We start from the raw sequence: 27,126 nt of genomic DNA on the forward strand, positions 1-27,126 counted from the left end.
TATTGGAGTTAAAAAAATAACAATAACGTATGATTCAAGCCACACGATATTCAGTTTCATGACTTAATCAGCTCCTACATGCGGTGAGCATTCACAGACAAAAAAGCAATAAACCTAAAAACTTGACATACGTTCCATAATATGACTGAAAAGTAAAACGCAATTTTCTGAAAGGCCATCAATAAAACGGAATTGTCGAGGTAACTAGATTTCATGGACAGAGCACTTTGCCAGGCTGCTTCTCTTGCAAAATGTAAGACTCCCACAATTTTAGAGGAATTAGTTCCTGTCTGGTTGTTTCAGTTGGCTACCAAAGAATACGAAAATGCTAGTTCCAGCCAATAATCCAGTATAAAACCGAAAGATAATCTAGGCTAGAAGATTTTTTTTCGCCCAAAAGAAAGGTGAAAATTTATATTACCCCAAAATCACCATATATATTAAAAGGAGCACTGCCCTTTGTACAAAATTATACAATTGGTGTAACAATGAATTAAGGTCTGAATGAAACAGACCCAAACTAACAGATGTTAAATCGTTTCTGCCTGAAGACTTAGAACATACATTTCTACAACCAAAAGATGTTTCCATTTAACTTTTAAATCATCTACAATCCTATGACAAATCTGGATACTAGCTGGGAACTCTTACCCAAAAAAAAAAAAAAAAAAGAGTCTGCAAGCCGTCAATTGCCCAAGACATATATCTCCACTGCCCGCACCATTGGCATAATCCCAGCAAACCAGCACCTAAAATTATCTGCGGTAACGGTAGCGTTTGAAGTTGAAGTACACATGTAAAATTCCACGCTCAAATGTACATTTAAACCCTTTCTTGTGAGAATATTCCCATTCTTTGTTCACAATTCGGAAAGCCTGTCAGGGAGACATGACAACTGTTAAGTAATCTTATACAGAACTAAAATTCTGAACAAGAACAAAGAACTAATTTAATATTTTGATTGAATTATAAATCTTTCTGATCAAAACAAGAACAGCAGACTTACTATGTCCTCGTATGGAGGCCCTGCATGGAATCTTATGATGCATGTCTCACCATTGCTGCCATCCTTCTCAATAGTGTAGGTTGGGGCCTTAGTCTTGTCTACAAGGTCTGGATAGAAAATATTAAATTTATATCCCTGTACAATCTTTGGAGGTGGGTTGTCATGATCATAGTGAGTCTGGTTATATTTGTTCCACTCATATCCAGTGTGGACACGGTTAAAATATTTTGGCTTTCTGGGCCGGTATTTGTCATGCCACCAATAAACCTGCTCAAAAAGTTATCATGTCAAAAATTCGCAAGAGAAAAAACAGACTAACAAACACATCACTAATAGTTTTAGATACCAAATAAAATATGTCACTCTCACTAATGTCAACTTATTCTATGGAGGGTAGCCAGGGGATTTCGTAACTGATAAAACAATATACAAGAAAGGCCAAGTCCTCCAAAGCTCCTTCTATAACTACCATCCACCACTTTGCAATAATTAAGAAGCAAATGGCCCACTCCAACTACGAGAAAACAGGGAAAATAACTTCTTTTTGTTTAAATTTTGAAAGTTTTCTTAAGCTTCAAAACCTGGCAAATATCGCCTTTCATTCACTAAAACTTGAAAGAAACAGAGAAATAGGGTCAGTTAAGAATTTCTTTTTTTCTTGAGGGAGTGAAGAATGTTAAGATGCTATTCCAACAATTGACTTAGGCGATTTATTTCCCCTCAAAAATTACATTTACGGGCAAATATATTCTTAATGTTTCTCAATTCCCGGCACTATATGGGATAATCTATTTGCTGATGGGCTAAAGTTTAAGCAAGTTACGTGCCTCTTGGATCCTCATGTCAAAAGTGCATAACTGACACTTCAACATATCTATGGAAAATTTAATGCTTGCTTGCATGAATTTCATGCCAATTATAATTCAGAGTGACATATTACTTAAATGACTAAGATAGGGTACCTGTGAATCTAGGTTCACTTCAGCTCCAGAGCCAAAAAGTGCATCTCCTTCTTCCATGGCTCCCATAGCTTTCATAGCCTTCATCTCAAAATTATCTTCAGATGGAGCAGGCTTTGATGCCATTGCTTCTTGGATTCGTCTTTGCTGCTCCTCCATTACAGCCATACGTTTACGCTCCTGCACATGTACCAAATGATCAAGTTATCCTCAGTATACTTAATTCTTAAATATACAGTCGCAAATTTATTTTTCAGAAAGTTACCAGGACAGCCCTATCCTCTTCAGGATCAATAGCTTCCTCATTTTCATCACCATGCAACAGTACTGGTGAAAAGGACCCGGGCTCATCTTCAGCTTCTTGATCCTCTCCTTTCATGGGTTCTGGTGAATATGTTTCATCTACTGATTGAACTATACAGAAAAAAAGGGCAAATTTAAACATGAAATTCTGAAAATAAGTCAATGTCTTGTGAACAATTAAATGACAGAAAACTTACCTTTAACATCATCCTGAATATCCTCCACTTCAGATTTTGAATCATAAGCATTCTCCAATTTGTGCTCACCCTCCAATGGTTGCTCAAGGCGTTGCAAATGCTTCCGTAACATTTTTTCATGGATTTCCTTTAAAGTAGCCTGCATTTATGGAAATTTAGAATAGAGAGAACCGTTGATCATGACATGACAGAATTATACACGATTGAAAAAAAAAAAATACCTTGGCCTTATATATGTGGAGGCGTTTTAAAACAGCTTCCCAATACTCAACCACTTTCGCTGTACCACTACTCATTTGAGACTCTATATGCACTCGCATAGCCTCTAATTCAGCACATGTCTTCCCTTGCAAGAGATTCTTCACCTCTGCCTCAACACTGGCATGCAGACCTCTTTCTTCGGCAAGCAACTCAGCAGGTGGTTCTTCCCCACGCACCCTAGCTCGATCAAGAGCATCCTTTTTACGAGCTTCAGCAAGCTCCCAATCACATACCACAAGGAGTGCCTGTATTTAGTAACCATTAATAAACATGTCTTCAGCTTTGAACATGAATTGTGGAAAGAAACTAACTGCCAAAATCCTGAGGTCTTATGAGTCACCGACACAATATATGTTATGCAGTCAAATAGAAGGCCCTTATTTACATTTACCTCCATGCAAATGCAGACAAGACTAGAAAAGTTAAATCAACTCAGAATTTAATGATTCCCAGTCCTTCAATTGATTATTTGGCTCAGTTAAAATCATATATACAGTGGAGAAGCAACAGGCCCACCTCATGTAACCATGATCTTAGGGATTATTCCATCGGTGAATGGAATTTAAATAAGTCTTAAAATCCAAACTGGGAAACCCAACAGAAAGGATAACACAGGAAAAAGGAAAATACAGCGAGAAGGTCAAATTTATTTTGTTAGGAAACTACAAAAACAGCTAAATGATAATTTCATGCTCTGTGCCATTTGAGGATTTTGGTGTAGTGTTCTTGACATGTACAAAATAAAGAAATAAAGATTAAATAGTTTTAGTTAGTTAAGGAGTTAGTTTGTTAAGATTTTCCATAAGGGTCTATATAAGATCCTTAGTGTAGTCAGATATTATGCATAATTGAAAACCAAAAAATATTGTTCAGTTTCTATCTCTCTCTTTGATCCCTTGTCTTCTCTCTATTTCCTGTCTCCCTCTCCCTCTCCCTCCCTCCCCTTTCATCTTCCTTCTCTATTTTCCTCTGTTTCCTCTCTCTTCCTCTTGCCCTACCCTATCATTTCTCTAAAATCAAAACAACCTATTATCCATTTCCACTCCATTTCCTTTGCGTATTTCAGCTTTACCAAACACACAGACAAGTGAAAATACTAGATCCTTGATTTTAGTAAAATAGTAAACAATGTATTTATTATAGTATGATGCCTGGAAGTTACACTGGGCACTCCACAAGTCTTTCATTTCGATAGGAATGGATTTGGACCTCAATTGTGGACATATTCAAGAAGGAAGAGGAGGGGTAGGGATGGGCCTTCGCTGACTTATATCAGGAGAAATATGGAGCATGAAATGGGAGAGTGCACAAGACTTTAGAGGGAAAATGAGGAATTGTACGCCTCTGGCCATTAGAGGAGAAAGAATTAGGGAGTGTAATCAAAGGTGGGGAAGGAGAGGAAGGTAAGTAGACCGTGAGTGAACTGCTGTTGGAAAGCCTGTGCCTCTTGAATGCTTAGGGATCCTGTTTAGCTATTGTTTTATCATATCTCTACTAACACTGTAATCCAGTGAGACTTGCAACAGGATCTTTGGTACATAAATAATATGATTTCTGGAGTTGAATTCATATTTCAATAATAACAACAAACACACTTAAACCAAGCCACAATAAAGTTTCAATCGTTTTTGAACCTATGCTAAACACCACCAACCAGATGTTCCAAGCTTTTAGAATGTAACAGTTCTGAGAAACGGGAACCAAAAACTTCATAAGTTCCACATTTATCCTAATGAGAAAAGGGGGGAAGTCTTCATTTCACTGAACCAAATTTTCCAAAAGCCTAAAAGTTCCATAGTTTTCCAAAGCCATTTGCATTAGAATTAAGAAATGCATTAAAAGATATTATGATAATGATATTTGAAATGATAGCTCCCGAGTGTAACAAAGAAATAGCCTAGGTATTTCATATTTAAGATTAAGATTATGTCTATAATGTGTTCCCGAATAAAGTCAAATATCTAGATTTTGATTACAACAAATTAAGATTAGAAGAAGAAAAGAGGATTATGACGTTAACATCATATAGAAGCTTTTAGTTAAGTAATCAATGAAGGACTACAACGCAACTAAGTAAACTATGGGAAGGAGTGATACCTCCCAGTATTCCACGTGGGTTGGTGTCTCCCTGTCAAGGTCAAGATGCATTTTGATATCATCACGAAGCTCTTCCATTTCTTTCACAGTCAAGCCCTGCAAAATATATGTAAAATCTGGTGATATTGACATTCAAATCCAGAAATCACACCATACAAAAATGACAGAGTATGATGAATTTTTAAGAGGTGTATCTCACTATAGAGTCAAAAGGAAAAAGAGACATAACATAACGCTATGAAACTAAAAGTAATAACCTTGAAAACCATGTATGGTTCATTTATTTCAATATCCAAGTCGTCTGATCCACTGAGGTGTTTGGTTAGGATATCAATTGGCTTGGCACGCCCTTCACGCAATCTAATCTCTGACCTGACTTTGCTTTGGTCAAAATGAAACTGCAGACCAAGCCGTATTAGTCAACAAATTGCCAATACTAGATCAAACAAGAACAGAAATAATTGAACGCACCACAATACCTCTTCTTCCTTTTTTTCCCAGTCCTGGAACTCAGCTCGAGCACGTTCTCTGGCTAATATTGCCTGAGAGAGTAAATCACAAAAGATGGCATGGTAAAGTGAGTGACTATCAACTGATCAACTAACATTTACATCAGTCCAGAATTAAACTTTTCAATGTGTCAGTCACATTTAGAGTCTCAACTTCATTTTCATTAATGGAGTTACTTTTTTCATTTTTCAGGACATACTTTAAAGGATAGGCCAAATTTGTAGGGTTATCTTATTTTATTTTATTCTTTTTTTTAAGGCAAGGTTAACATACTTTGTAAAGCTATGTAGCAGAATAGCACTACAGACAAGGCCTACGTAGGCACATATGATATATAGTGGTGAGACGTAAGTTTTGCATCATGCCTCACAAATTAAGGTACTTACCATTTCTTCCTCATGTTGTGCTTTCTCAAGCGCCCTTTCTTCCCTTCTTTTCTTCACCTTTTCAATTTCTGCCTGCATTGTCATTCATGAGATCTCTGAGTCTGTATTCAGTGAGGACAATAAAATTTAAAGCATTCATCATGGCCTTTTACATGATATCGAAAAGGACACATAGAAGGACATTCCAACTTAATCAAAAATATATATATATAATAAATAAAAATATATAACACATCATATGTTGAGGCCTGAAACATGTACTATGGGATATATCTACAAAGTAAGAATTCCAATTTATTTTAAAATCAGTGAAGCACTCTAAATCAGATGGCTTCCATACTTTCATAACGTTCCTGCCCAAAAATTAAAAAACATCGCTAGGCCATAAATTGGTTGTAAAATAGAAACTTCCGAAATTGAAATTCATTTGAATCTTAAAAATAATTTTTTTATGATACAAAAATAATTATTAGTCCATTAGAAAGATATGTTCAAACTTGAAAGGAGACCAAGTTTGTGTTCCCCTAAATCACTCCTCCTTTCTCAATAAACCACACCCAATACCTATGAAATCTAAAACATCAGTATAAATTATATATATATATGTTTGCACAGCATAGAAAGTACAAATTATCAACAATCAAATAATAAGTCTCAATTAACATAATGCAATATTTTACTAACAAACATTAAAAAGAAAATGAAAAGTCCCTCCAAAAAAAAAACACACACACACACACACACAAACACACACACATACCATCCTTTCTCTCTGTCTCTTTTTCTCAGCCTTGACCGAAAAATTATCGAGCGGAATACCTTGAGAAACATCTCGCTCTATTTTCTTTCTCCAGACAAATCTACAAACAAACATTTTGTGAGTATGATATGGTAGGCATCAGTCAACAACTTAATACATCACTTTCCAGCAAAACACACAACAGATTCTAGATCATTGCAATATAAAATCTTAAACAGCCATAGAGGATCCAAACACAGCACCCACAGAAAAATAAATAAATAAATACATAAAGGTCAAGATATCAAAGATAACTTAGTATTTGTAGCAAGTCGCTCCAAAGATGTCAAATGAAAAGCATTCAAAGAAGAAAAGGCCCAGCAATTCAAGCCAGCGTCACCACATCCTCCGTGTAATCCACAAAGCTAGAATTAGTAGGCTAGTCAAGCATTCATTTTATCTGAAAGCACAATTCCAGCAAGTTTTCAAAAATAATCTCTATTAGATAATACCATAACCAGAAGTAAATTGAGGAATAAAATACCACAGGACACTCAACCAATATCAACAAGCTATTTGATACAGGTTTATAATTCTGTATGATAGAGAAAGTAGGAAAGAATAGGGAAGATCGAAGAGAAGAACAGATAAGGTAGAATTGAGAGAGATTGAGAGGAATTAGGAGAAACAGAAGAGAGAGAAGTACTGAATAGTGCTGAAAGCTGCTATTGATCTGACATAGAGTTTTACAATTGAATTATTGGATATTTATAGGACTAATACCCGACGGACATAAGCCGACTAACTAACGATTATATCCTCCAACAGAACATAACCAACTAATGTCAAAATCATAATAACATAACACTGTTTATGTATAATGCTTGCCCTAACTTAGCATCATTGACTCCAGAACTACCGATTGCTCCACTAGCCGCAGAAATTAAAATACTTAAAAGAATATTGAACATGGAGTGCTTATCTCCTACGGTCGAGCATCTAACAAGTTCAATTATCGAATATTTAAAAAGTTAACAAAGCAAAAAAGAAAATTAGGAAGAAGAAAGAAGCTTACTTCTCATTGAGATTAGAATCACCGAATGGATTTGAATCGTTCGCATAACCCGAGACAGTATGGGTTTTCAATTTTTTTGCAACTTTCATTGCCTAATCATAACAGCAAAACGTAGACAGTGTCAGCAAAAAATAGCTCAAACTCAGTCATAAAACAACATACACTGAGAACCACATATAAACCTTTCTCTGAGCCTTTTTCGCCAAGTACTCTTGTATTTCTTCTTCAGTAATGATCCTCGAGGAGCTTTTCTTCTTGCGACTCCGTTGGTCACTATCATCTGAGTCCTGCTCGGCTGGTGCGCTCCGACGCTGCGACCGCCGACTACTGCTACGACTACGATGACTACTCCGGCGCTTGTCAGAGCCCCTTTCGGGCGATGATTGACGGCTACCTGACTCATCGGACAGGAAAGATGATTCAGATTCAGAATCGTCCGAACTTCGCCTTGACCTACGAGAACGTTCTCTCCTACTCCCGCTGCCCATTATCTTCAGCGTACTGAGAGAGAGATGGAGAGACCTGACACCAACTGGGAAAGAAGGAGCCAAAGTCGACGGATGAGAGTGTCGAGGCGCCTGCGAGGAGTCCGATCAGAAGAGAATCCCCGTAGGAGAATGATGTGATTTGGGAGGGCGATAAGCAATTGAGCCGGTGATTTGGTGGATTGAGGCCGCGACCGGGGGTGCTGTTGAAATAATCATAAATAAATATATATTTATTTATTTTAATATTTTAATTTTATATAAAATTTTAATTTTAATTTAATTTTTTAATTTTGATATAGTTTGATATCGTTATTTTTAAATAATTAAATTTTAGGTTAATCATAATTATTTTAAAAAAAATTAAATTTAATACGTTAACATTTAATAATTTTTGTCAAAAAGTTTAATGAAAATATTTATTAAGATAAAATTAACATTTTTAATATTGAATAATTAAAAAAACACTTTATAAAATTAAAAAATTAAAATAAAATATTGTATAAAATTTAAAAATTAAATGTGCACTTTAATCATTAAACAAATAATTTTTTTATTGTACATTCTTAAAATATTTTTATTTTTATTTTTTATTTATTGTTGTTTGAAAATAGAGTTGATAATTTAGGTTAACCCAATAGGCTAGCCCAAACTCATTCAAAAAATTTAGAGCCAAATTTAAAAAAATATTATTTTTTTATTGTTTGAGACGTTTGAATAGACACGATAAAATTTAAGCCAAGTTCAATCAGATTCGAACTTAGCCCAAATACCTTAATAAAAAATTATAAAATATGATAAATATTAATTAATTTTTTAAGTTTTATATCATTTTATAGCAAAATACTATATATATTTGAGTGTATTAATATAGTTATTTTTTAAAAAATTAAAAAAAGTTATATTTTCATATTTTTGTTATTTTTAAATGATAAAAATCTCAAAATAATATTTAAAATATATTTTAATATTAATTTTTACATTTTATGACTTAATTTTTTAAAAAAAATTGATTCCTATACATCATTTGCTTATAAAAATAAATTTTATATTTTATATAAATTAGGATAATTAATTTTAAAATAAAATTAAAAATAATTTAAAAAAAATTCAGGTATGTATAAATTTCTAACTCTAATATTAGATAAATATAATAAATAAAATATTATTTTTAAATAATTATTTGGTTATTCTCAATGCTAAACTTGGTTAAAAATTAAAAATAAATTAGAATAAAAATTTCTTATATGTAAGGGTTAAACAATATAAAAAGTTAAAGAAAAATTACTTAAAAAATAATATTTTACTCATAATTAAATAATTTTATTTTATATAATATAAAACATTCATATATGATATGATAAGAGTAATATTTAAATAATTAAGACATTAATTTATAAGTAAAAAAATATTTATAAATAAATTATACATAATATAATAAAATAATAACAAAGCTACTTAAGTATGAGATTGATAAGTTATTTTTTATTTTATTCTTTTAAAATTAAAATAATATTTTATGCTTAATAAAATTTTTTAAAAAATTAAAATTAATTCAAAAAATAAAGAACAAATATTTTTAAAAGTTTTAGACATTCGGGCCGGCCCGAAAGTATTAGGGTCGGGCTTACTTATATAAGCTTTTTAAAAAAGATAGTATATTTTAAACCCGATTCAAATAAGCACAACTCATCTAAATTACTGACTCTATTTGAGAACATGGTCATCATCATCATCAATATATATAGTAAAGTGCATATATGGTATTGCTTCTCTATAGTTGAATGAACCATATTTTTAAAAAAATTTTATTTTTGTATAGTAAGAATTTATATGGAACCTACAATAAAAATTTAAAAAAATAAGTGTGAGACCCATGGTAAAAAATACTTGTAAATATGAGACTCATAAAACAATATTATGTGATTTAATTTTTTTTTTGTAAGTGTAGGAAATTTAGTATTTATTGCTTTTTTTGTATATGTATAAGATAATTAATTGTATATAACATACAAATTAAGAAAATAAGTGTAGAACTCATAGTAAAAAATACTTGCAAAAATGAGACTCATAAAAAAATAATATGTATGGGGTCTAATATTTTTTTGTAAATGTAGGAGATTTATCATTTGTTGCCTGTATTTTATATTTGTATTAGATAATTGATTGTATAAAACATAAAAATTTAAATAATAAATCATAAAATAGATTATTTTATTATTTAAATCAATCAATTTATTCTCATTCATTTTTATATATAAGTAAATTTTAATTATTATGTCTGAAATTAAAAAGTTTAGATTGAGATTTATTTGTGATTAACATTTCATTTTTTCCTAATTTAATGATATTATCATTTAATGAAGAGTAATTGAGAAAAAATGTCAGAAATATTTTTTGAATTTTTTTTGCTTATAAAAAAAACAACAAACCATATAAAAATTTTCCTTATATTTAAAAATTGAGAAAATATATAGTAAAATTTGTCAATGAATTATACATAATAGAACTATAGTAATTTTTTGAAATATATCATATTTAGATTTAATGATTGAAATAAATCACATCACTTAATAAGTGTCACATGTGGTATGATAATAACTATTCAATTTAATTTGACTATTACTCCTTCTGTTCAAAAAAATAAAACATTTTTTAAGGAATTAAATATTCAAAAATGTAAAGAATTTTTAATTTTTTGAGACATAATCATTATCTTTTTTAAAAAATATCATTATTGATAGTGACTTTATATTTATTATGGGGTATTTAATAAGAACAAATATAAAAATATAAAGTTAATTTAAAAATAAATAAATACTTTATTGAGAGGTAAAATTCAGTTAAAATTGACTTTATTTTTTTAACGGAGGGAGTGTAAGATATTCTATTATATAATAATATCTGCTTTTTTATCATACATGTTAAATGTCGAACAAGTAATAAAAAAGTAACTTAAAAACTTATAATAAAATTATAAATTTAATTTTTTGACAAATTATAAAAATTCAAGTCTATATTCATTGAAATTTAGATTTACTTGCATAGGGAAATAAATTATAATAAAACAAAATTTTATAAAATAAATTGCTTATTTTTACGCATAAGATGCATTTTTAATTTGTTATCCTGTAAAACAAATTTTAAACTAGAATAAGTTGGTGTTCATATACTTAATATCCATGGGTAATGAATTTTAAAATAAAGTACATTGTTTATTTTTAAAAATAAAATGAACCTTCAAGTCCCTCAAATTTCCTTAATTATTGATTTATTTTTTCAAGTTCAATTTTTATTAATTTAATTCCTTACGTTTTCTTAAATTGTTACTTTAATATTTTAGGTTTTGAAATAAAAATTGAATCTTAAGTTAATTTGGCATATAAAGTATGTTAAAACCTGACAAATTGGATATGGCTAAATAAAAATAAATATGCCTTCAAGTGAATTTGATTTTATCATTAATTTATGTGACTATCAATTCAATATTTTTTATTATATTAACAAATTTCAACAATATATTACCTCTTCTTCAAAAAATAAACTTGAAAGATTAAATTATTATTAAAGTAAATTTAAATGATTAAATTGTCACTGAGGCAAACTTGAATGACTAAATTGTTATTGAAGCAAATTTTATCATCACTTTTTAAATATGCATTAGATAATAAATTATAAAATAGAATGAGTTATAATCTATATTGAATGATAGTATTTTTAATATATTTTTTGTTTGTGTACATTATAATTTAATTTTTAATTTTAAAATTTTAATAACAAAATATAAAGGTAATAAATTTTGCTTATAAAATGTCATTTGTGTTTTTAATATATATAAAATGACAAGTTATATGAGAAAATAAGTTGATAAAAAGATGAAGAATTTTATAATAAAAAGTTGCGTGAATACAAAAATTATTTTTGAAAGAGTGATTTTAAATTGCATTGAACAGTACTCCAATTTGACTTAGTTAGATAATATAAAAAAATGTGTTATTTACATTTTTTATATGTACAAGTATAAGAAATTCTTAAATAAAATAAGTAGTTATTTATATTTACAAGTAATAAATTTTTAACCAAAATATGCTTTTTAAATTTTAATTTACCTGGAGATCACATTTAAAAAATTTTTATATTTTTATATGCAGATGATATAATATTTTAAAATAATTTATGTAAGAAAAAAATAGATTGTTATCTTTTTATTGTTAATAAGTATTCTCTTATTAAAAATAATTCTATTTGAGGTATAATTGAGCATTAAATGTGAATATCTCTACTAACGAAAAGTATTTTTATCCTCCTTTTATTATATATAGCCTATACAAAAATAAAATAAGATGTTCATATATTTTAAAAGAAAAATATTCTAAAACAAGATACCTGTTTTAGATTTTTATTATTATACATTTTAGAATTTTAATTTATATGATTATAATAAATTATAGGTTAAAATAAATTATTGCCTATATTTGATTATATATGGGATAACAGATTTTATGAAAAAAATTATTGATTATTTCTATTTTTTAATCACAATGGGGAAATAAAATATATAGTTAATTTTTATTATTATAATTATTTATCTATAACCATATATACAATTTTATTTCATACTTTCTATAAACTATTATTTTTATAAAATTATTAAATTAATATTTACTCATAATTTAACTTCTATTAATTTTTATAATTTGTTTGGATCAAAGAAAATGATTGAGAGGTAGGATTTTAAATTTTGGTGACCTCAATTTTAAAAAATTGAAGAATTGTGGTCAGAAATTTTTAATTAATTTTTAATTTTTTTAACGTCTATGAAATAAATTTTATAACACATTATATTTGTCTATTTAAAAAACTCAATAAAATATTATCTTTCCTCTTTTATTTACTTTAAATAAAAATGAGGATTAAAATTTAGTTTTTTTAGTAAAAAATTTTAGATATTGTCCCATTTAACTTGATTTTACAATTTTCAATCTCTAAACAGCTTTCTAGTTTATTAAACTAATTTTTTAAAAAAATTTAAATATTAATATTATTAGACATAGATTTATTAAACTTAAATAAAAATGAAAAGATTTGAAAATTTGAAATAAAAATCAATGGTTTTAGTGAATTATTATAAAAATTTACTATTTTCATTACATGAGTTATAACTAATATTTTTTCCATTTAAAAATATAGGACATTTTTTAAAGAATTGAATATTAAAAAATGTAAGGCATTTAGAGTCTTTAAAGTGTAATTGTTACTTTTTTTAAAACTGTCGCTATTGAATAAATTACTTTATATTTTTTAGAATAAAACACCTTATTAAATAAAGGTAAATATAAAAAGATAGTGTTAGTTTAAAAATAAATTACTACTTTATTAAATAATAAAATTTAATTAAAAATATCTTATATTTTTTAACGGAAGAAGTAAAAATTTACAAGTGAAAATCAATAATTTATAAAAAGAAATTTTATTAAACAAACTATCCTTTTCAGTATTTTGCTGTTCTTTTTTTTTAAAAAAAAATTCTTAACCCTCAAAACACTAATTTGAACGGAAGATTGGGTATTTTATTAAAGAAAACGATTTCCAAGTCATTATACTCCTCTAGTCCTGTTCATAGAGTGGAGAGAGCAGAAAAAATTAGTTCTTATTTACAGGACACTTATCAATTTTTAATGCTCCTCTTTACATTTTTGTTCTTATTAAATGTTATGAATAAAAATATCAGTAATGAGATTTAAAAATATTTATTAAGAATAAAGATAAAAACTTATTAAATTTTAAAATAAAGTTAACGAGATTTAAGATTTTCATTGATTTTGATAAAACATGTTGAAAGTAGCTTATAAATAGGATTAAAGAGAATATTTAACATATTTTTCTTTTACAAATTAGTAAATCTTACATGCAATTTTTTATTTTAAAGCTGCAAATTATGAAATGAGAGTAACAAATTTTTAGACCAATTTACTAAAAATTTTTTATCATTATTTTGAATTTCCTAATCTTTTTATATTTATTTAAGTTTAATTCAATCTTCATGTCTCTTAATGCCATTTCCCAAAAAAAAAATGCATTAATGTAAATTATTGTATATCATCAAAACACTATAATAAATTAATAATTTTACGATATTTCATGATAATATTAATATTAATATTAACTCCAGTCATTTTGAATCATGAATCAAAAAATAACTATGCTTATATTCATTCAATGTGAATGTTTCAAGTTTTTTTCCGTATTAACATTCACAACATATTTTAATTTCTTTTTAGGCTTCCTTTGTATCAGATCTCAGTCCCCCGAAATTTTGACGGGCTGGTTGTGATAATGCAGTCTACAAATTTTTGTTGGTTTGTCGTGCGGTTCCCAGTGGGTCAGCATCAGAGAATCTTAAACCACGAGATGTAATTGAACGAAAAGTAAACGATCTTCAGCTCAAGTTCATCCTTTAGTCAAGCATTGAAATCAAAATCCAAAACAAAGCTATCTCTGAATCTCACATGTCAAAAATTATGAACAAAAATCTGGGTCTCCAGAAGTTTCGCTCAAGTCATTGGCTTCAAGTTGAAGTCTTCAGTTCACAGCAACCTCAGCTGGAAAGTTGCTCGGATGAAGTGCATCCTGGCCCGACACTCAAGTCTTGGAGTTCTTAAGCACCTGCACAGCTTCTTCCACCTTGGCAAAAAGAGATCTTGGAGATTCCAGGAGAAGCAGCAATTCACCAATTTCCATTTCCAGGAGCATCCCAGTAATCTTCGCTGCCAGGCTAGGCTATTCGAAATGACATTATAAACAAGTTTTTTTCAGTGAATAATTTAAGAAATTTAACATCAAATCCCAATGAGACAGGAAAGAAATAATGCAATGGCAGTACCTTGAGTTTATGTACCCGTCGGTAAATATGCTCGCCAAGGAGTTGCTTTTGCTGCTGCCACTCCTGAGCAGCAAAAGCAAAGCGAACCTGCCGAGTAGTTGATTCTTTTGAAGAGACCATTGGCTGCGAAGGGTGTTGTGCTTGTGGCATGAATTTACCCAAGCGAACATTCCCCTGCGAAATTGCCTGCCCATTCATCCTACTCCTGTTTTGTCTGTGCGGCCTCATAGAAGTAGCAGGCTGTGAATGGAAAGAAATAGAAGTATATATTACGACACATTGAACCGCCATACAACAATGACAATAACTCTGAGTGGACTGTAAACAGGGCAAGATAAATGAAATAGGTGGGTTGTTAATTCATCAAGCAAAGTTGCTACTCACAACAGAAAATGGAGCCTGTTGAGCTGGTCTTGTTGGAGGTGCAAAGCCGTTAGGCCTCCATCCTGGCCTCAATCCCAGCGGTTGATAAACTAGCCCGGGTCGATATGGCAGCTGTGAAACAACACCAGTGGCTTCGTAGTAGTAAGGAGGATATCCACCAGGTATAACAGCGGTTGGAGGTCCAGCTAGTCCTGCTATTCCCGGTGCATACTGCACCTTTAATTGTGCTTGCCTGTCTTCCTTCCTTTGAGCTATGGCAACATATAGCAGTTTACGATGAAACATGCATCCTGTGACATGAAAATCAATTTGATTAAAAGTAACCAAGTAGACCGACATGACGAAGTACCTCGAAGACCAGTAGCCCTTCGTAGAATCCTAAATAATCCTAATATTTCTATATCTTCATTGAAAGATGGAAGGGGGAAAAAAGCTTGGAACGTTAGCTGTAAAATCCGCTAGATCAGAATGAGCCAATGAAAAAGAAACACATACAGACATGATAGAGAGAAGAAGCTAAAAAATATTTCCTTGAGAAGAAGTTAATAGTGATCAAAAGGACCTTAAAAGCAGCCCTCTACCAATCATTTGCTAATAATGTACCGCTAATCACTCAAATTAGAATGGGGACATGAGTTTTAACGCAGGTAGTTCATATTGAAATCACTCAAATAGAAACCGCTCAAGGTTCTGGTTTACCCGGAAGTTTTGTCTTTCAAGATTGACGATCAATCTTTTTAGCACCGTAATATATTAATAAAGTAGCAAAACTCATTCATCCACGGACTCACTGCTATAACAACATTAACATACCATGGAAAATGTTTACAGCTCTATTGGCCTCCTCAGGAGCGGAGAAACAGACAAAACCAAACCCCTTGCTTATTCCTTTGTCGTCCCGCATAACTTTAGCAGACGTTATTGTCCCGCATGAACTAAAATGATGTCTTAGTTCTTCGTCATTGACATCATCATCAATGTTTTTCACATAAATGTTTGATCCCTGAAATATAAACCAAGACTTACTATAAGACAATCAAGAAGGAAATGTAAGTTAAATCTAAAAAGAAAGGGGGCACGGATTACCTTATATTTCAAGATCCGTTGCCTACGCTTCTCCTCAAACTGATGGTGCAAGATCTTTTCACGCTCAGCCTTCTTTTGCGCTCTGGCTACATATATAATCTTCGAACCTGCTTATGACAAACCAATAAATCACATTATATATTAATATGGGAAATCATCGTCAAGAAATTGCAAATGTTGCTCATAAGAAACCTACCTAGTCGTGATCCATTCATGGTTTCCATTGCCCGTTTAGCATCATCTGGATTATCATAGTTCACAAAGCCGAAACCCTTTGATACTCCATTGTTGTCCTTAGCAACAGCCAAATTAACAATGTTTCCAAAAGGGGCGAACTTTTCCTGCAGAAGCTCTTCTGTGGTCTCTGGGTCCAGATTTTTCATAAACAAATTCGTGAACTTGGAATCGGGACCGGGCAAGAGACGTTCACTTTTTTTGACAAACTTACCAACATATCTGTGACCAGATTAGTTCCATTAAACTTAGTTTTCGGAGAGGTATATATGAAATTGAATACAGCAAGGAATTAAAAAATTAGAAGGATTTCTTTAGGTCTCTGCCAATTCGAACTTGCGATTTGTAAGGTTAGTGCGCAGCACACTAAACAGCAAGCTGCAAGTTTGACTAATGTCAACGTAACATCAAACAATGCAGAATTTAACTCTTACATCAGTTTATCTCTAACAGTGGAGCCATTCAGCTTTTCAATGGCGACATTTGCAGAGTCCTCTGACTCAAATTGAACGAAGCCATACCCCTTGCTCTTCCCATATTCAGACGTGACAACTTTGGTGGACAAGATTTTCCCGAATTTTTGAAACAGTTCGTGTAATCCCGCATTATCTATAGGTTCAGCTAAGTTCTGTCATGATAACAGAGCCAGTTTCAATCAGAATCCACTTCAAAAATAATAATGAATCAGAGATCAATTACGAGTTAGGTGAACAGCGGACATGTACCTTAACAAATACGTTCGCTTTGCCGCTTTTTCTTGCTTCGGGGTCACGATGGGTCCACATGACCCTTATCATTTTCCCGTTCAGTTTAAAATGATTCTTCACCTCAATAGCACGAATAGCTATTCAAATCAAGAATAACAGTTTAAGATAACTGGAGCTAAAGCTACTAAATCTTGTAATTTTCTTAAAGAAGTTGAAAAATAATATGAAAGTTTCACAAAGATTTGAACTTAGTTACCCCCGGTAAATAAAATTCAGATTTATAAGAATTTGCTTTTCAACATCTAACTAAAATAATGCGCAGAGACTAGGCAACGACCCAAAAAAAAAAAAAACGAACGAACGAACGAAAATATTATGTTCACTACCGCTGCACCCTGCAAAATAAACAATTTCTTAATCCAAGCATATCGGAAATGAGACTCAGGCCACAACGCCGGTTTATTGTTCCCGCAACTTAAAGCAGGTAGCTAGAGACCAGTCGAAGTTAACAAATATATAATTTGAATTATATGTAGAGGGGATTCTTGGAAAAACAGAAAATCATGTAACAATCAAGCCTCCGTTGTACTTCAGAAAAGAGACGAATCAATGGAAAACTAGTAGTTCCTAGAACGTCACTTGAAATGATTTTCATATCTTTTACACAGCGAAAAGACAGTGAAGGATAAAATACGCAAGAAACAATATCTCTCTGTCGAAATCAAGATCTCATTCAAACTGTTGAATAATTTAACAGCATTATGTATAAAGTTCTTCGTTGGTTCTTATAATCAGATTCTATGCCAACAGCCCAATACACGCACATAAACAAATACATTATTCTAAAAGCTACATTTGCCACCAAGCGAGCTCCCTCTTTCTGAGAGTTTCCTTCGTTTTTTCAGGAATCAAAGTAGACAAAAGAACTACAAAATGGATAACAATAAAGAAAAGGAAAAGTTAAAACGCAGATCAAGAAATTGTATATACCATCTTGAGGAGAGTTGAAGTTGACATAGCCATAACATAGAGACCTGCCGGTGGAGGAGTCCCTACAGATCCGAACAGAAGTGAGGCTCTTGAACTCCAAGAACAATTCGAGCAGCTGTCCATCGCTGACGTCAGGGTGGAGGTCGCCGACGTAAAGTGAAGCCCGTGCGGCGGCAACCGTTAGAGGAACCGCCATTGGTCAAGTGAAAAGCACGTGTCGTAGATACCTCCCAGAGTGAATAAAGAAAGAAAGAAGGGTGGGCAAAGAGTCAGGTTGCGTTTCTTTCCAAAGCTTGATGGAAGTGTAATGTGTTTTACCAGTGCAGAGAGAATCAGAAAGTGGACCTGGCAGTGTCCGATTCTAAAGAAAGGAATTTCGCCGGAAAGAGAAAGAATGAAGGAGAAATAGTCAGAAGAGAAATGGCGACTGGCGGACGAGCAAGAAAGAAACAAAGAAAAGGGAATTTTTATTGAGTGAGATAGGAGGGGGTGGACGAGAGGGAGGGAGGATGGTGGAGTGAGAATTATGCATGGACGCTGGAGGTTGGAGCCGTTCGCCAAAAAGGGTGTGCAAGCTGAGAGCCATTCCCACGCGCGTAGAGAGAGCGTTACATCCACTGATCGGTTATGAGGCCTATCGTGATTACGGACGAGAACAGATCAGGTCATTGTTAAAAACATACATCCTATCTCACTTCATATACAATTCAATTTATTTATTAAATAAACTTAAGTTTAAATCATTAATTAAGTCTAACATACAAGCTTAATAAGTCAACTTATTTATATATGTGTGTGTATTATGTTATATATCACACACACATATCAGTTTCATTATTTAATTTTTAATTAATATATTCTTTTATATTTTTAATTATATTTTTAATCAGATTTAAGTTATATATTAATTTTAATATTATTATTTTATTATTATATTGTAACAAATTCTTTTAATTATTATATATTTTAATTGATAAATCAGATTGTATATTTATACTAATAATTTTAAAGTATATTTAAAATATTTAAAATTAAAATGTGAGAATATTTAAAAAATTTATTTTTAAATAGGCTTTTAGATTAGGTTAAATTTTAAGTAATTGAATAATATAATAATATTCATGCCGGGTCTCTAGTTTTTCAAGAAAGAGGGGGCATTTTCGCAGCTTGAAGGTGTTAATGTTTGCTCTTGCTAAGGGAGAAATTGTGCCTATTTGGAAGAACCGAAGAGCGAATTTGAAGATATTATCATTCAGGAGAACCTAGTTAATGTTCTCATGTACTTCCTATTTTAATGGCTGTTTATTTCTACTCATTTTATAAAAAAATTACTTTTTTTTAAAAAAATTATTTTAAGAATTTTTTATAATGCTTATTTAAATTTTTTAAAACAACTAGAGTAAAAAAAGTCGGATTATTTTAAAAAACTACTTTATGTAACCTTTACAAATAATCTAATGCAAGTTTATGACATATGAGAGAGAACATTTTAGAGAAATAAGACATGTGAAGATATCATAAAATTTTAAAATAATAAATTATTTTTAGAAAATAGAAATCTAGGAAAATATCATAAAGTTTAAAAATAAATGAGTAATACTTATTTTTTATTATTTTAATCACATATAAAATATTACCTGCTTTTTATTAAATCTCTATAAAATAAATTCTTTTATAAGATCTTTAAAATATTTAAAAATTATTTATTTATTAATCTTAAATATACAGGCACTTAATCTCACTAACACGTTCTTTAAGTAATATAAAATTCAGTTATATTGAGCTTAAAAAATTACTGAATAAAGAGAAAATTCAGAACAGTCATATAATTAGCTTAATGTACAAATTTCATTCTGTTTTTTTAACTTTTATTTAGAAAAGATAAAAATAAAATCTCACTGAAATATAAAAATAACAATTAAATTATTTAAAATGTTGTAATTCTTCTGAAGACTTGAGTATCTTTATGACATTAATTATTTTAGGGTAAACAATTAAATTACCCTTGTTTAAAGTAAAAATTAGCTCCATTTTTTTAATTATAACTTTTATTTAAGTAACATAACTTTTTTATTTGAATTGTAAAAATTGAATAAAAAATTATAATTTTTTATTTATGATTGATAAATAAGTTCTGAAAATAAGCAGTTTCAATCGCAACTTTTATTTAAGTAATCACATCTTTGATTTTATGAATTGTAAAAATTAAATAAGAAATCATAACTTCCTGCATGAAATTTGTTTTATCATTAATAAACAAGTTTTGAAAATAATTAATCCCAATCATAACTTCTATTTAAACAATCATAACTTTAATTTTATAAATTGCAAAAATTAAATAAAAAGTCATAACTTTTCACGTAAAATTTCATTTATCATTAAAGTTTAAATTCTAAAAATAACCAATCATAAGTTTTTTAAACAATCACAACTTTTACAATATGAATAACAAGAATTGAACAAAAAATAACAACTTCTTATGTGAAATTTATTTTACTATTGAAGTAAGCAATCATAACTCTTATTTTATCATTCGTAAGAATTAAATAAAAAATTACAACTTCTCACTTAAACCTTTTTTTTTATTTTAAGCAAGGAACAATTTAATCATTTAAATTAAAATTATTAATGTTAGAAAGATACTTAAACACATATGAGAAATTATAATATTTTGATGAACATAATTATTATTTATATATTTTGATAGAATTTTTTTAATCATTTTTTCATTTATTTCTAGGCTACGGAGGACATATTATACTGTAGGCTAAAGATCTTATCCATTTGACTTTTGGAAAAAGGGTCTATGCCTTTTCCATAGGTTGTTGACTGGTGGAGATGATCACGTTAAATTTTCGTTATTTCCTAATTATTACGTTGAAAATGCTTGGAAACTTTCTGCCTTTAGTGTTTAACTAGTCTTAGAAATATCCTAATCATGAAAATCATTTTTTCAAGTTATACATGGATGAAATTAGAGAGGATGTAACTTTCTCAAAAAGACAAAATTAAACCCTCGTGTCACAAAAAGAAGACGACGACAAAATTAGAAATTTAGAAAGTTTAATATTATCATTATTTTGATAATGTTTTTGGCTGCTAATATTGCTACTGACTGCTTTAACAAGAGATCGAACCAAATTGACCAGTAAAAGTTACCAGTGTCGCTCATTAGATCAACTACGGTAATTTTCATTTATAGAGACCAGGATGAATGTTACTCTTGACGACAAATATTCCGACAGGTGATAATTTGAAAAGGAAGACCGACTACCATAAATCTCCATCCCGAATACCATCCATGATACCATCAGCACACGAGATTGCTATATGCCTTGTGTATCCCGTGGCCAGTAAATCTAAATCACATTTATCTGTCCTCAGCCCTCACACAGTGAATGACAGATGGACTACAGAACTAGTGCAAATTTATCTGCTATAGATATAATATGCAACTTTGGAAGTTCTCATCCTCAACGGAGCCCCTCTGGTCATTTACAATGAGATCCGCTTTTTCGTTAGAAGGATGGAAGTTGCCCCCCGCTAGCAGGCAATGCTAAGCCCAAATGGAAAGGGGATAAATACGCAACAGAAACAGCTAATCAGAAGGGGACGCCGATAACCAATAAAAGATCGGCCAAAACCAAAAAAGAAAAAAAGAAAAAGAAAAAACAGAATGAGCTTTTGAATGTGGGATCTACATGCTATAGGGACTCCATGAAAACTAATATGTACGCTATGAGAATGCCGATGCTAACAGGTAGCAAATTCTTGAGAGTGTCCATCTGTGAGCTACTTGCACCCCGCTTCCTTGCATTGATGTACTCATCCTTGCTTGTGGTCAGGGAGACATTTACAGACAAGGAACCTGAGCGGCAATTTGCAATCAATGCAGGAATGGCCGTAATAATTCTAGGTTAGAAGAAAGAGTTCCTCTGGTCAACTTACAATCATAGTTAGTCCACCCAATTCGTTGATGAGCCAAGTCATAGACAAAAATCTTATCTTTTAGGACAACATCTGCAAGATGAGGAGACAGCCAGGATCATCAACCCAATACTTTAAAAAGATTGGAGGACGCACACATCTGAGTATCATGCTTATTGATGACATTTTCAAGTCAAAATGAAGTCAACTTTCATCAATATAGTCTTGCACAGACATCAGACCAGAAGTATTGGATTATAGCAATCAGCCAACAAACCCTTTTCCAGATCATGATTTGAAGTTCGATTCCATTAGAGTAAACCAGAAATACTCTGTCATATGTCAAATAAGATTCTTCCTAACAGCCTACCGAAGTCAAGACTCTATATGTATTTACTTATTATTTACTAAAATGACCTTTAATAATCAAGTTTTCAAGTGACAAAAGAAATACTCGGCTTGTTCAAATAATCTCCTAGAGGGTCTTACCTCCTAAAATTGTAACCCCATCCTGCGCCTTCTGGAAACCAATACACCACATTGCAGAACCATCCTTTTATAGCAAGGTGGCATATCAGAGTAATAACCAGTGGCATCAAAAAAAAGTAGCTCTTCCTTAAGTAGGAAAAAAATGCAGCAATTTAACCAAAGAAATAGATAGATATACTTACGACGAATCCATAACGAATAAGGTACTGTTCAGGTTTTAAAACCATGGATGCCCCGCCAGCAAAATTTAAACTTACTGGAGGAAATATATCACCTATGCTGAGTAAGGCACAAGAATAAATTATAATGAGTCTTCACAAGTCTTAAAAGAACAAATTCTGTTTCTATGATAGAACTAAACTAAAAGTCATAGCAAATATCAAGTCTGAAATCAACCTGCTTGAGACCAGATAACACTGATATCCTTTTGAAATAATGGGATTTGCAGAATGTGACACAGCAGTAGTGATCTACACATCAAGAAATTTAACCTCAGTACAAGTAGAAGTAAGGTCACTATGATTTCATATAGAATTTTTGAAATTAGAACAGGATGTTTTTCCTTCATTTTGTGCTCCTTCCCCACCCTCTCTTGAATATACTGAATAAAAATTAGATATAAACCTCAATATGATATTCAACGCCTTGACTATTGTAAGATTTGAGAGAATCTTGATTAAATCACTAATATAGTAATATGTTTTTGATGAAAAACAATTACAATTAAAGATCTAAGGAAAATGGGATTTACCAACACCAAGGACCATAAAAATGTCATGTTACACAAATAATATAGGAATCTTTTTTTTTCCGGTCGAATATAGGAAAACATATGGATTCGATGGACAAACATGCTGCCAGTCTGCGACCTAATGATATATTAAAGGAACAAATAGACACAAGACGAAGAAGGTAAGCAGTTTGCTAAACGTAATGATGAAAATCTCAAATTAACAGCCCAGTTTCCTGGTTCAGACAGAAAAACTTTTTTATCACTCTTTTTGAGGAGATGCTGTTTATTATAAGATAATAGTGTGAAAGGGCACGTAAGATTTTGCATCCTGACGAGATATATCAAGAGAAAGTGATCATACCATAGAATCTTATGTGCCAACTAAAGTAAAATGTTTCAAATTCGTAATTGGGCAACAAAAAAACTTACAGCATTAATAATAGGATCATATGCTTCTTGAACAAAGTATGCCAACGTTGTACCAGAGTCAACTATAGTTCCTTGGTTCTTAAATGTTGCAAAGACAGCTGAATCAATTGGGAGGAGTTGTTCATTGACAGCAATGCTCTGAAGGTTTAAGTTGTAATGGGGCCTAAGATTGGATTGAGAAATCAGTCAAATACAATGCCATGCATCTCAAATGGATCTATCAAGTTCCAAGTGATCACAAATGTTGATCCTGATACTTCATTTTCCGTTATCCATCATAGTGCTACATGTTCTTATGTTCCAAAGAGACCATGTGAAAGTATCAAACAACTTTTTAGTGTCATTATGATTTATGACAGCTATGCATATGACGTGCATTTCCTTCAATCAATGCGATGTGACAAAAAGGAAAAATTGTCAATGGCATCTGGAGAAAGAAAGCATGAAACCAAGTAGGGAAAAGAGGGCATACTGTGATGGGACGAGTGGACTATAAACAATATTTGGCTCCAAAATCTCACCAAGAACTAATATGCCTCCTCCATTGCCTTCTCCTTTTAGGCAATGAGAGAAGACTCTGGGTGTTACTCCCCGTGATGACAATTGTGAGATAACAGATAAACCACCAGGGCCAAAACCAAAAATTCCATCAACAGCTTTATCCGTCTTTGTCAATTCTCCTGATTGAGAGGTGCTACACCTATACCAGAAACAACCATGCAAGAGAGCGTGTTTAACATTCCAAAGTCCACATTAAAAAAAAAAAAATCAGAGTAACTTGGCAAAACTAAAAAAAAGGGAAGTAATAGATTATAATATAAAAATGGAGAGTAAACAGATGCAAATGGATAAGGACTTCAATTCAACTTAATCAAACACCATTTATTTACCTTTCCCCTTTTATCCAAAAATCCACCAACTGACAAGACGAAAAATGCCAATTTCACCCCCTTTCATTTTCTCCCATTCTCATTTCTAAAAAACATGCCCAATAGCTCAGCACTAACTATAGTTATTAGTTTTAAAATTTATATTAGTTTGATGCAGAATTTCAAACAATTAGCTGGTAATAAATCTTGGATTGTAATCTTCATCAAGTGCAAAGTTGTTGGTGATGTTTATAAAGCAAAGCTTCTCTGAACCCTTCCATCCAACTTTCCTCCTTGATTTATTTGTTCTCTATCCCATTTGAGTGCCCATGAACTTAATATTACTCCACCATCTAGCAACGACAGGCGCGTATCTTTTACTCAATAGCATAAGGACTCACCCGAAAACAACATTAGCTGAAGTGTTGGCAGGCATAGACTGTCCTAGCATCACGTCAAAATGCATCAGATCAGATACGTAATAACCTGATGTCCCACTTCCATCTCCATACTGGAAAGTGTAGCTGCACTGATTAATCTGAGGGGAACATTCAGTTCCAGTACTTTGCAACGCAGAAGCACACATTTGGTCTGAGCAGGAAACTAGCATGGCTGTGGATGAGCTGGCTCTATCAAAGAAATTGAGCTCAATCTGTAGGTTGCAGAACATAAACAAAGTACCAGAGTGTCTTTTGGTTTCCCAAGATAGTATGACTATAAATAAGAACAATCATCAAAATCTTACCCCAAGGTCACTAGATCGAGGGCAATCGCTGCAAGCATCGCAAGCAACCCACAATATGTCACTTCCAGTATCAATCTGGACTTTAAATTCTCTTGGAGGAGAGCCCAGCTTCACTTTCGTAAAGTACAGCCTACACAAGAAACCCAAGATTACTTCATCTTTAAAGAATACAATACTTGTGATTCGATAACGTTAACCCTAAACAGAGCGTGCAAGTGAATCAGTGGTCACAAACAAAGACAGGGAAAACATCAAGAACAAAGATTTACGGATTATAAAGGGAAAGTGACCGGAAGAACCCATTAGCTAACCAGAAGATAATACATAATGGTAACCGAAAATATTCTATCTCCATCTTTATATTTCTTCTTATCGTTCGCAGCATTTTCCGCCGCAAATTGGAGAACGAAAAGAGATCAATGCAACATGAAGACCAATAAATGCTTGCCAGAAGACGAAGAAGAATAGGATAAACAAAGAATGCAGTCTTTAAAGTTAACGCCCTTCGAAACAGCCCAATAAATGCACGTGAAATAAAACCGATGAGAATTAAAAGAACCCGGAAGGTATAATTACCCGTACCCAATGGAGTAAGGATCGGAGGTCCCTTCGACTGAGAAGTCGACAACACCGCCTACCACGCCTTTCAAGATTCGAGCATGCCTGGCTCTGTCACGTGCTCTGAGTGCTTCCAGTTCCACTCGATGGCCCGGAGGAAAGGCCCGCTCAAGAGGCAGAAAACTCCTCGGCAGTCCGCTGTATGCTACCGCTACCAGCAACAGGAAGGAAGCTAAGGCCAATACCAACGAAAGAAAACACCGCATTTTCGGTGCTTTCGGGCCTTTCCTCGGATAAATTTAGGGAGACTGGGAATGATGGGCTCGGTGCTTGCTTTGAGGCATTTAAAGAGAGGGAGAAAGAGAGAGAAAGCGGTGTCCCAGGACAGAATCACCGAAGAGCTGCACGATGCTGTTGATCAACAGGTTACGAATAGATTAACCGTGGACTCGCGGTCTTCGGCCTTTGGGTGCCCGTCAGCCAGTGTATATAAAGCCGCTCGTTTTTATTTGAAGAGAAATAAAATAAAGTAGAATGAAAGCAAGGATGCCCAATTTTTTTTTTTTTTTTCACTATGTTCCTCTACCCACTGATGATAATGTCTCGTGAGTCATGACCCGTCGGTTAAGTTTTGCCCTATGGAGAGGACTGGAACGGTCTCACAAATCCATGTTATTAATAATTAATAAAAATTATTAAATAAAATGTTTATGAAAAAATATTAGCTAAAATGCATAAAAATTTTTTAAATTTTAAGACAGTTGTATATAACCCCTTCAATGTTAAAAATTTAAAATTAACCCTCCTTAATTCTTAATTTTATTTTTCAAAACCCCCTATTATTAATTATGTTATTTTTTATGAGGGTTAAAATGTTGTTCAACTAAAAAATATTATTAAAAAAATATTATATTATATAACTATTTATAATAATTTTTTATATTTTTTAAATAAGTCAGACATTGATAACAAAAAAAATATTATTATCATTATATAAAATTTTAAATATTTATGTTTATATTAGTTTTATTCATGTTTTTTTATTATCAATGATGCATAATTTTATTGCTCTAA

General features: G+C 31.7%; 3 protein-coding genes across 7 annotated transcripts; all 3 read right to left on the minus strand.

Moving 5' to 3' along the window:
• Nucleotides 1-380: 380 nt before the first annotated feature.
• LOC129306794 (splicing factor Cactin-like) lies at nucleotides 381-8,204 on the minus strand. Of its 2 annotated transcripts, none has more exons than XM_054947525.1 (13): nucleotides 7,716-8,204; nucleotides 7,534-7,625; nucleotides 6,480-6,579; nucleotides 5,720-5,791; nucleotides 5,303-5,365; nucleotides 5,081-5,221; nucleotides 4,824-4,919; nucleotides 2,687-2,971; nucleotides 2,466-2,604; nucleotides 2,231-2,379; nucleotides 1,969-2,145; nucleotides 1,007-1,273; nucleotides 381-875 (listed from the first exon to the last, which is right to left on the minus strand). In XM_054947525.1, the coding sequence occupies exons 1-13, from the start codon at nucleotides 8,019-8,021 to the stop codon at nucleotides 756-758; spliced, it is 2,007 nt and encodes a 668-aa protein (XP_054803500.1). In that variant the 5' UTR covers nucleotides 8,022-8,204; the 3' UTR covers nucleotides 381-755. The 2 variants fall into 2 exon arrangements, with proteins under 2 accessions (XP_054803500.1, XP_054803501.1); XM_054947526.1 differs by having other exon boundaries at nucleotides 382-875; nucleotides 6,480-6,918; nucleotides 7,716-7,763.
• Nucleotides 8,205-14,477: 6,273 nt separating this feature from the next.
• On the minus strand, nucleotides 14,478-18,814 carry LOC129307490 (polyadenylate-binding protein 7-like). 2 transcript variants are annotated; one of them, XM_054948470.1, is made up of 9 exons: nucleotides 18,303-18,814; nucleotides 17,331-17,449; nucleotides 17,040-17,233; nucleotides 16,568-16,827; nucleotides 16,372-16,478; nucleotides 16,099-16,288; nucleotides 15,286-15,575; nucleotides 14,902-15,141; nucleotides 14,478-14,793 (listed from the first exon to the last, which is right to left on the minus strand). In XM_054948470.1, the coding sequence occupies exons 1-9, from the start codon at nucleotides 18,496-18,498 to the stop codon at nucleotides 14,746-14,748; spliced, it is 1,644 nt and encodes a 547-aa protein (XP_054804445.1). In that variant the 5' UTR covers nucleotides 18,499-18,814; the 3' UTR covers nucleotides 14,478-14,745. The 2 variants fall into 2 exon arrangements, with proteins under 2 accessions (XP_054804445.1, XP_054804444.1); XM_054948469.1 differs by having other exon boundaries at nucleotides 14,478-14,798.
• A 2,659-nt stretch (nucleotides 18,815-21,473) lies between these two features.
• Nucleotides 21,474-26,522, minus strand: LOC129304744 (aspartic proteinase 36-like). Of its 3 annotated transcripts, none has more exons than XM_054944513.1 (10): nucleotides 26,077-26,522; nucleotides 25,495-25,624; nucleotides 25,151-25,401; nucleotides 24,353-24,580; nucleotides 23,881-24,043; nucleotides 23,115-23,188; nucleotides 22,901-22,997; nucleotides 22,719-22,782; nucleotides 22,251-22,322; nucleotides 21,474-22,170 (listed from the first exon to the last, which is right to left on the minus strand). In XM_054944513.1, the coding sequence occupies exons 1-10, from the start codon at nucleotides 26,316-26,318 to the stop codon at nucleotides 22,007-22,009; spliced, it is 1,485 nt and encodes a 494-aa protein (XP_054800488.1). In that variant the 5' UTR covers nucleotides 26,319-26,522; the 3' UTR covers nucleotides 21,474-22,006. The 3 variants fall into 3 exon arrangements, 2 of the variants coding, with proteins under 2 accessions (XP_054800488.1, XP_054800487.1); XM_054944512.1 differs by having other exon boundaries at nucleotides 26,071-26,522; XR_008591764.1 differs by lacking the exon at nucleotides 22,719-22,782 and having other exon boundaries at nucleotides 22,031-22,170; nucleotides 26,071-26,522.
• Between the last annotated feature and the right edge of the window lie 604 nt (nucleotides 26,523-27,126).

This window comes from Prosopis cineraria, unplaced genomic scaffold (assembly GCF_029017545.1).
Source record: "Prosopis cineraria cultivar Desert tree isolate PC_DT_omini unplaced genomic scaffold, ASM2901754v1 PC3, whole genome shotgun sequence".
Classification (NCBI taxonomy): domain Eukaryota; kingdom Viridiplantae; phylum Streptophyta; class Magnoliopsida; order Fabales; family Fabaceae; genus Prosopis; species Prosopis cineraria.

What these genes read in the sequence shown, in the direction of transcription:
- LOC129306794 (XM_054947525.1), bottom strand. Translation starts at nt 8,021, where the DNA reads ATGGGCAGCGGGAGTAGGAGAGAACGTTCTCGTAGGTCAAGGCGAAGT. An exon ending in CCCACGTGGAATACTGGGAG is followed by an intron (nt 2,972 to 4,823) that starts GTATCACTCCTT and finishes TACTAAATACAG; the next exon opens with GCACTCCTTGTGGTATGTGA. An exon ending in AAGAGGATAGGGCTGTCCTG is followed by an intron (nt 2,146 to 2,230) that starts GTAACTTTCTGA and finishes GTACATGTGCAG; the next exon opens with GAGCGTAAACGTATGGCTGT.
- LOC129307490 (XM_054948469.1), bottom strand. Translation starts at nt 18,498, where the DNA reads ATGGCGGTTCCTCTAACGGTTGCCGCCGCACGGGCTTCACTTTACGTC. An exon ending in CTTCAACTCTCCTCAAGATG is followed by an intron (nt 17,450 to 18,302) that starts GTATATACAATT and finishes TGATTTGAATAG; the next exon opens with CTATTCGTGCTATTGAGGTG. An exon ending in GACGGGTACATAAACTCAAG is followed by an intron (nt 14,799 to 14,901) that starts GTACTGCCATTG and finishes CATTTCGAATAG; the next exon opens with CCTAGCCTGGCAGCGAAGAT.
- LOC129304744 (XM_054944512.1), bottom strand. Translation starts at nt 26,318, where the DNA reads ATGCGGTGTTTTCTTTCGTTGGTATTGGCCTTAGCTTCCTTCCTGTTG. An exon ending in ATGATCCTATTATTAATGCT is followed by an intron (nt 23,189 to 23,880) that starts GTAAGTTTTTTT and finishes CTTGATGTGTAG; the next exon opens with ATCACTACTGCTGTGTCACA. An exon ending in TGGGTGGACTAACTATGATT is followed by an intron (nt 22,171 to 22,250) that starts GTAAGTTGACCA and finishes ATTGCCGCTCAG; the next exon opens with GTTCCTTGTCTGTAAATGTC.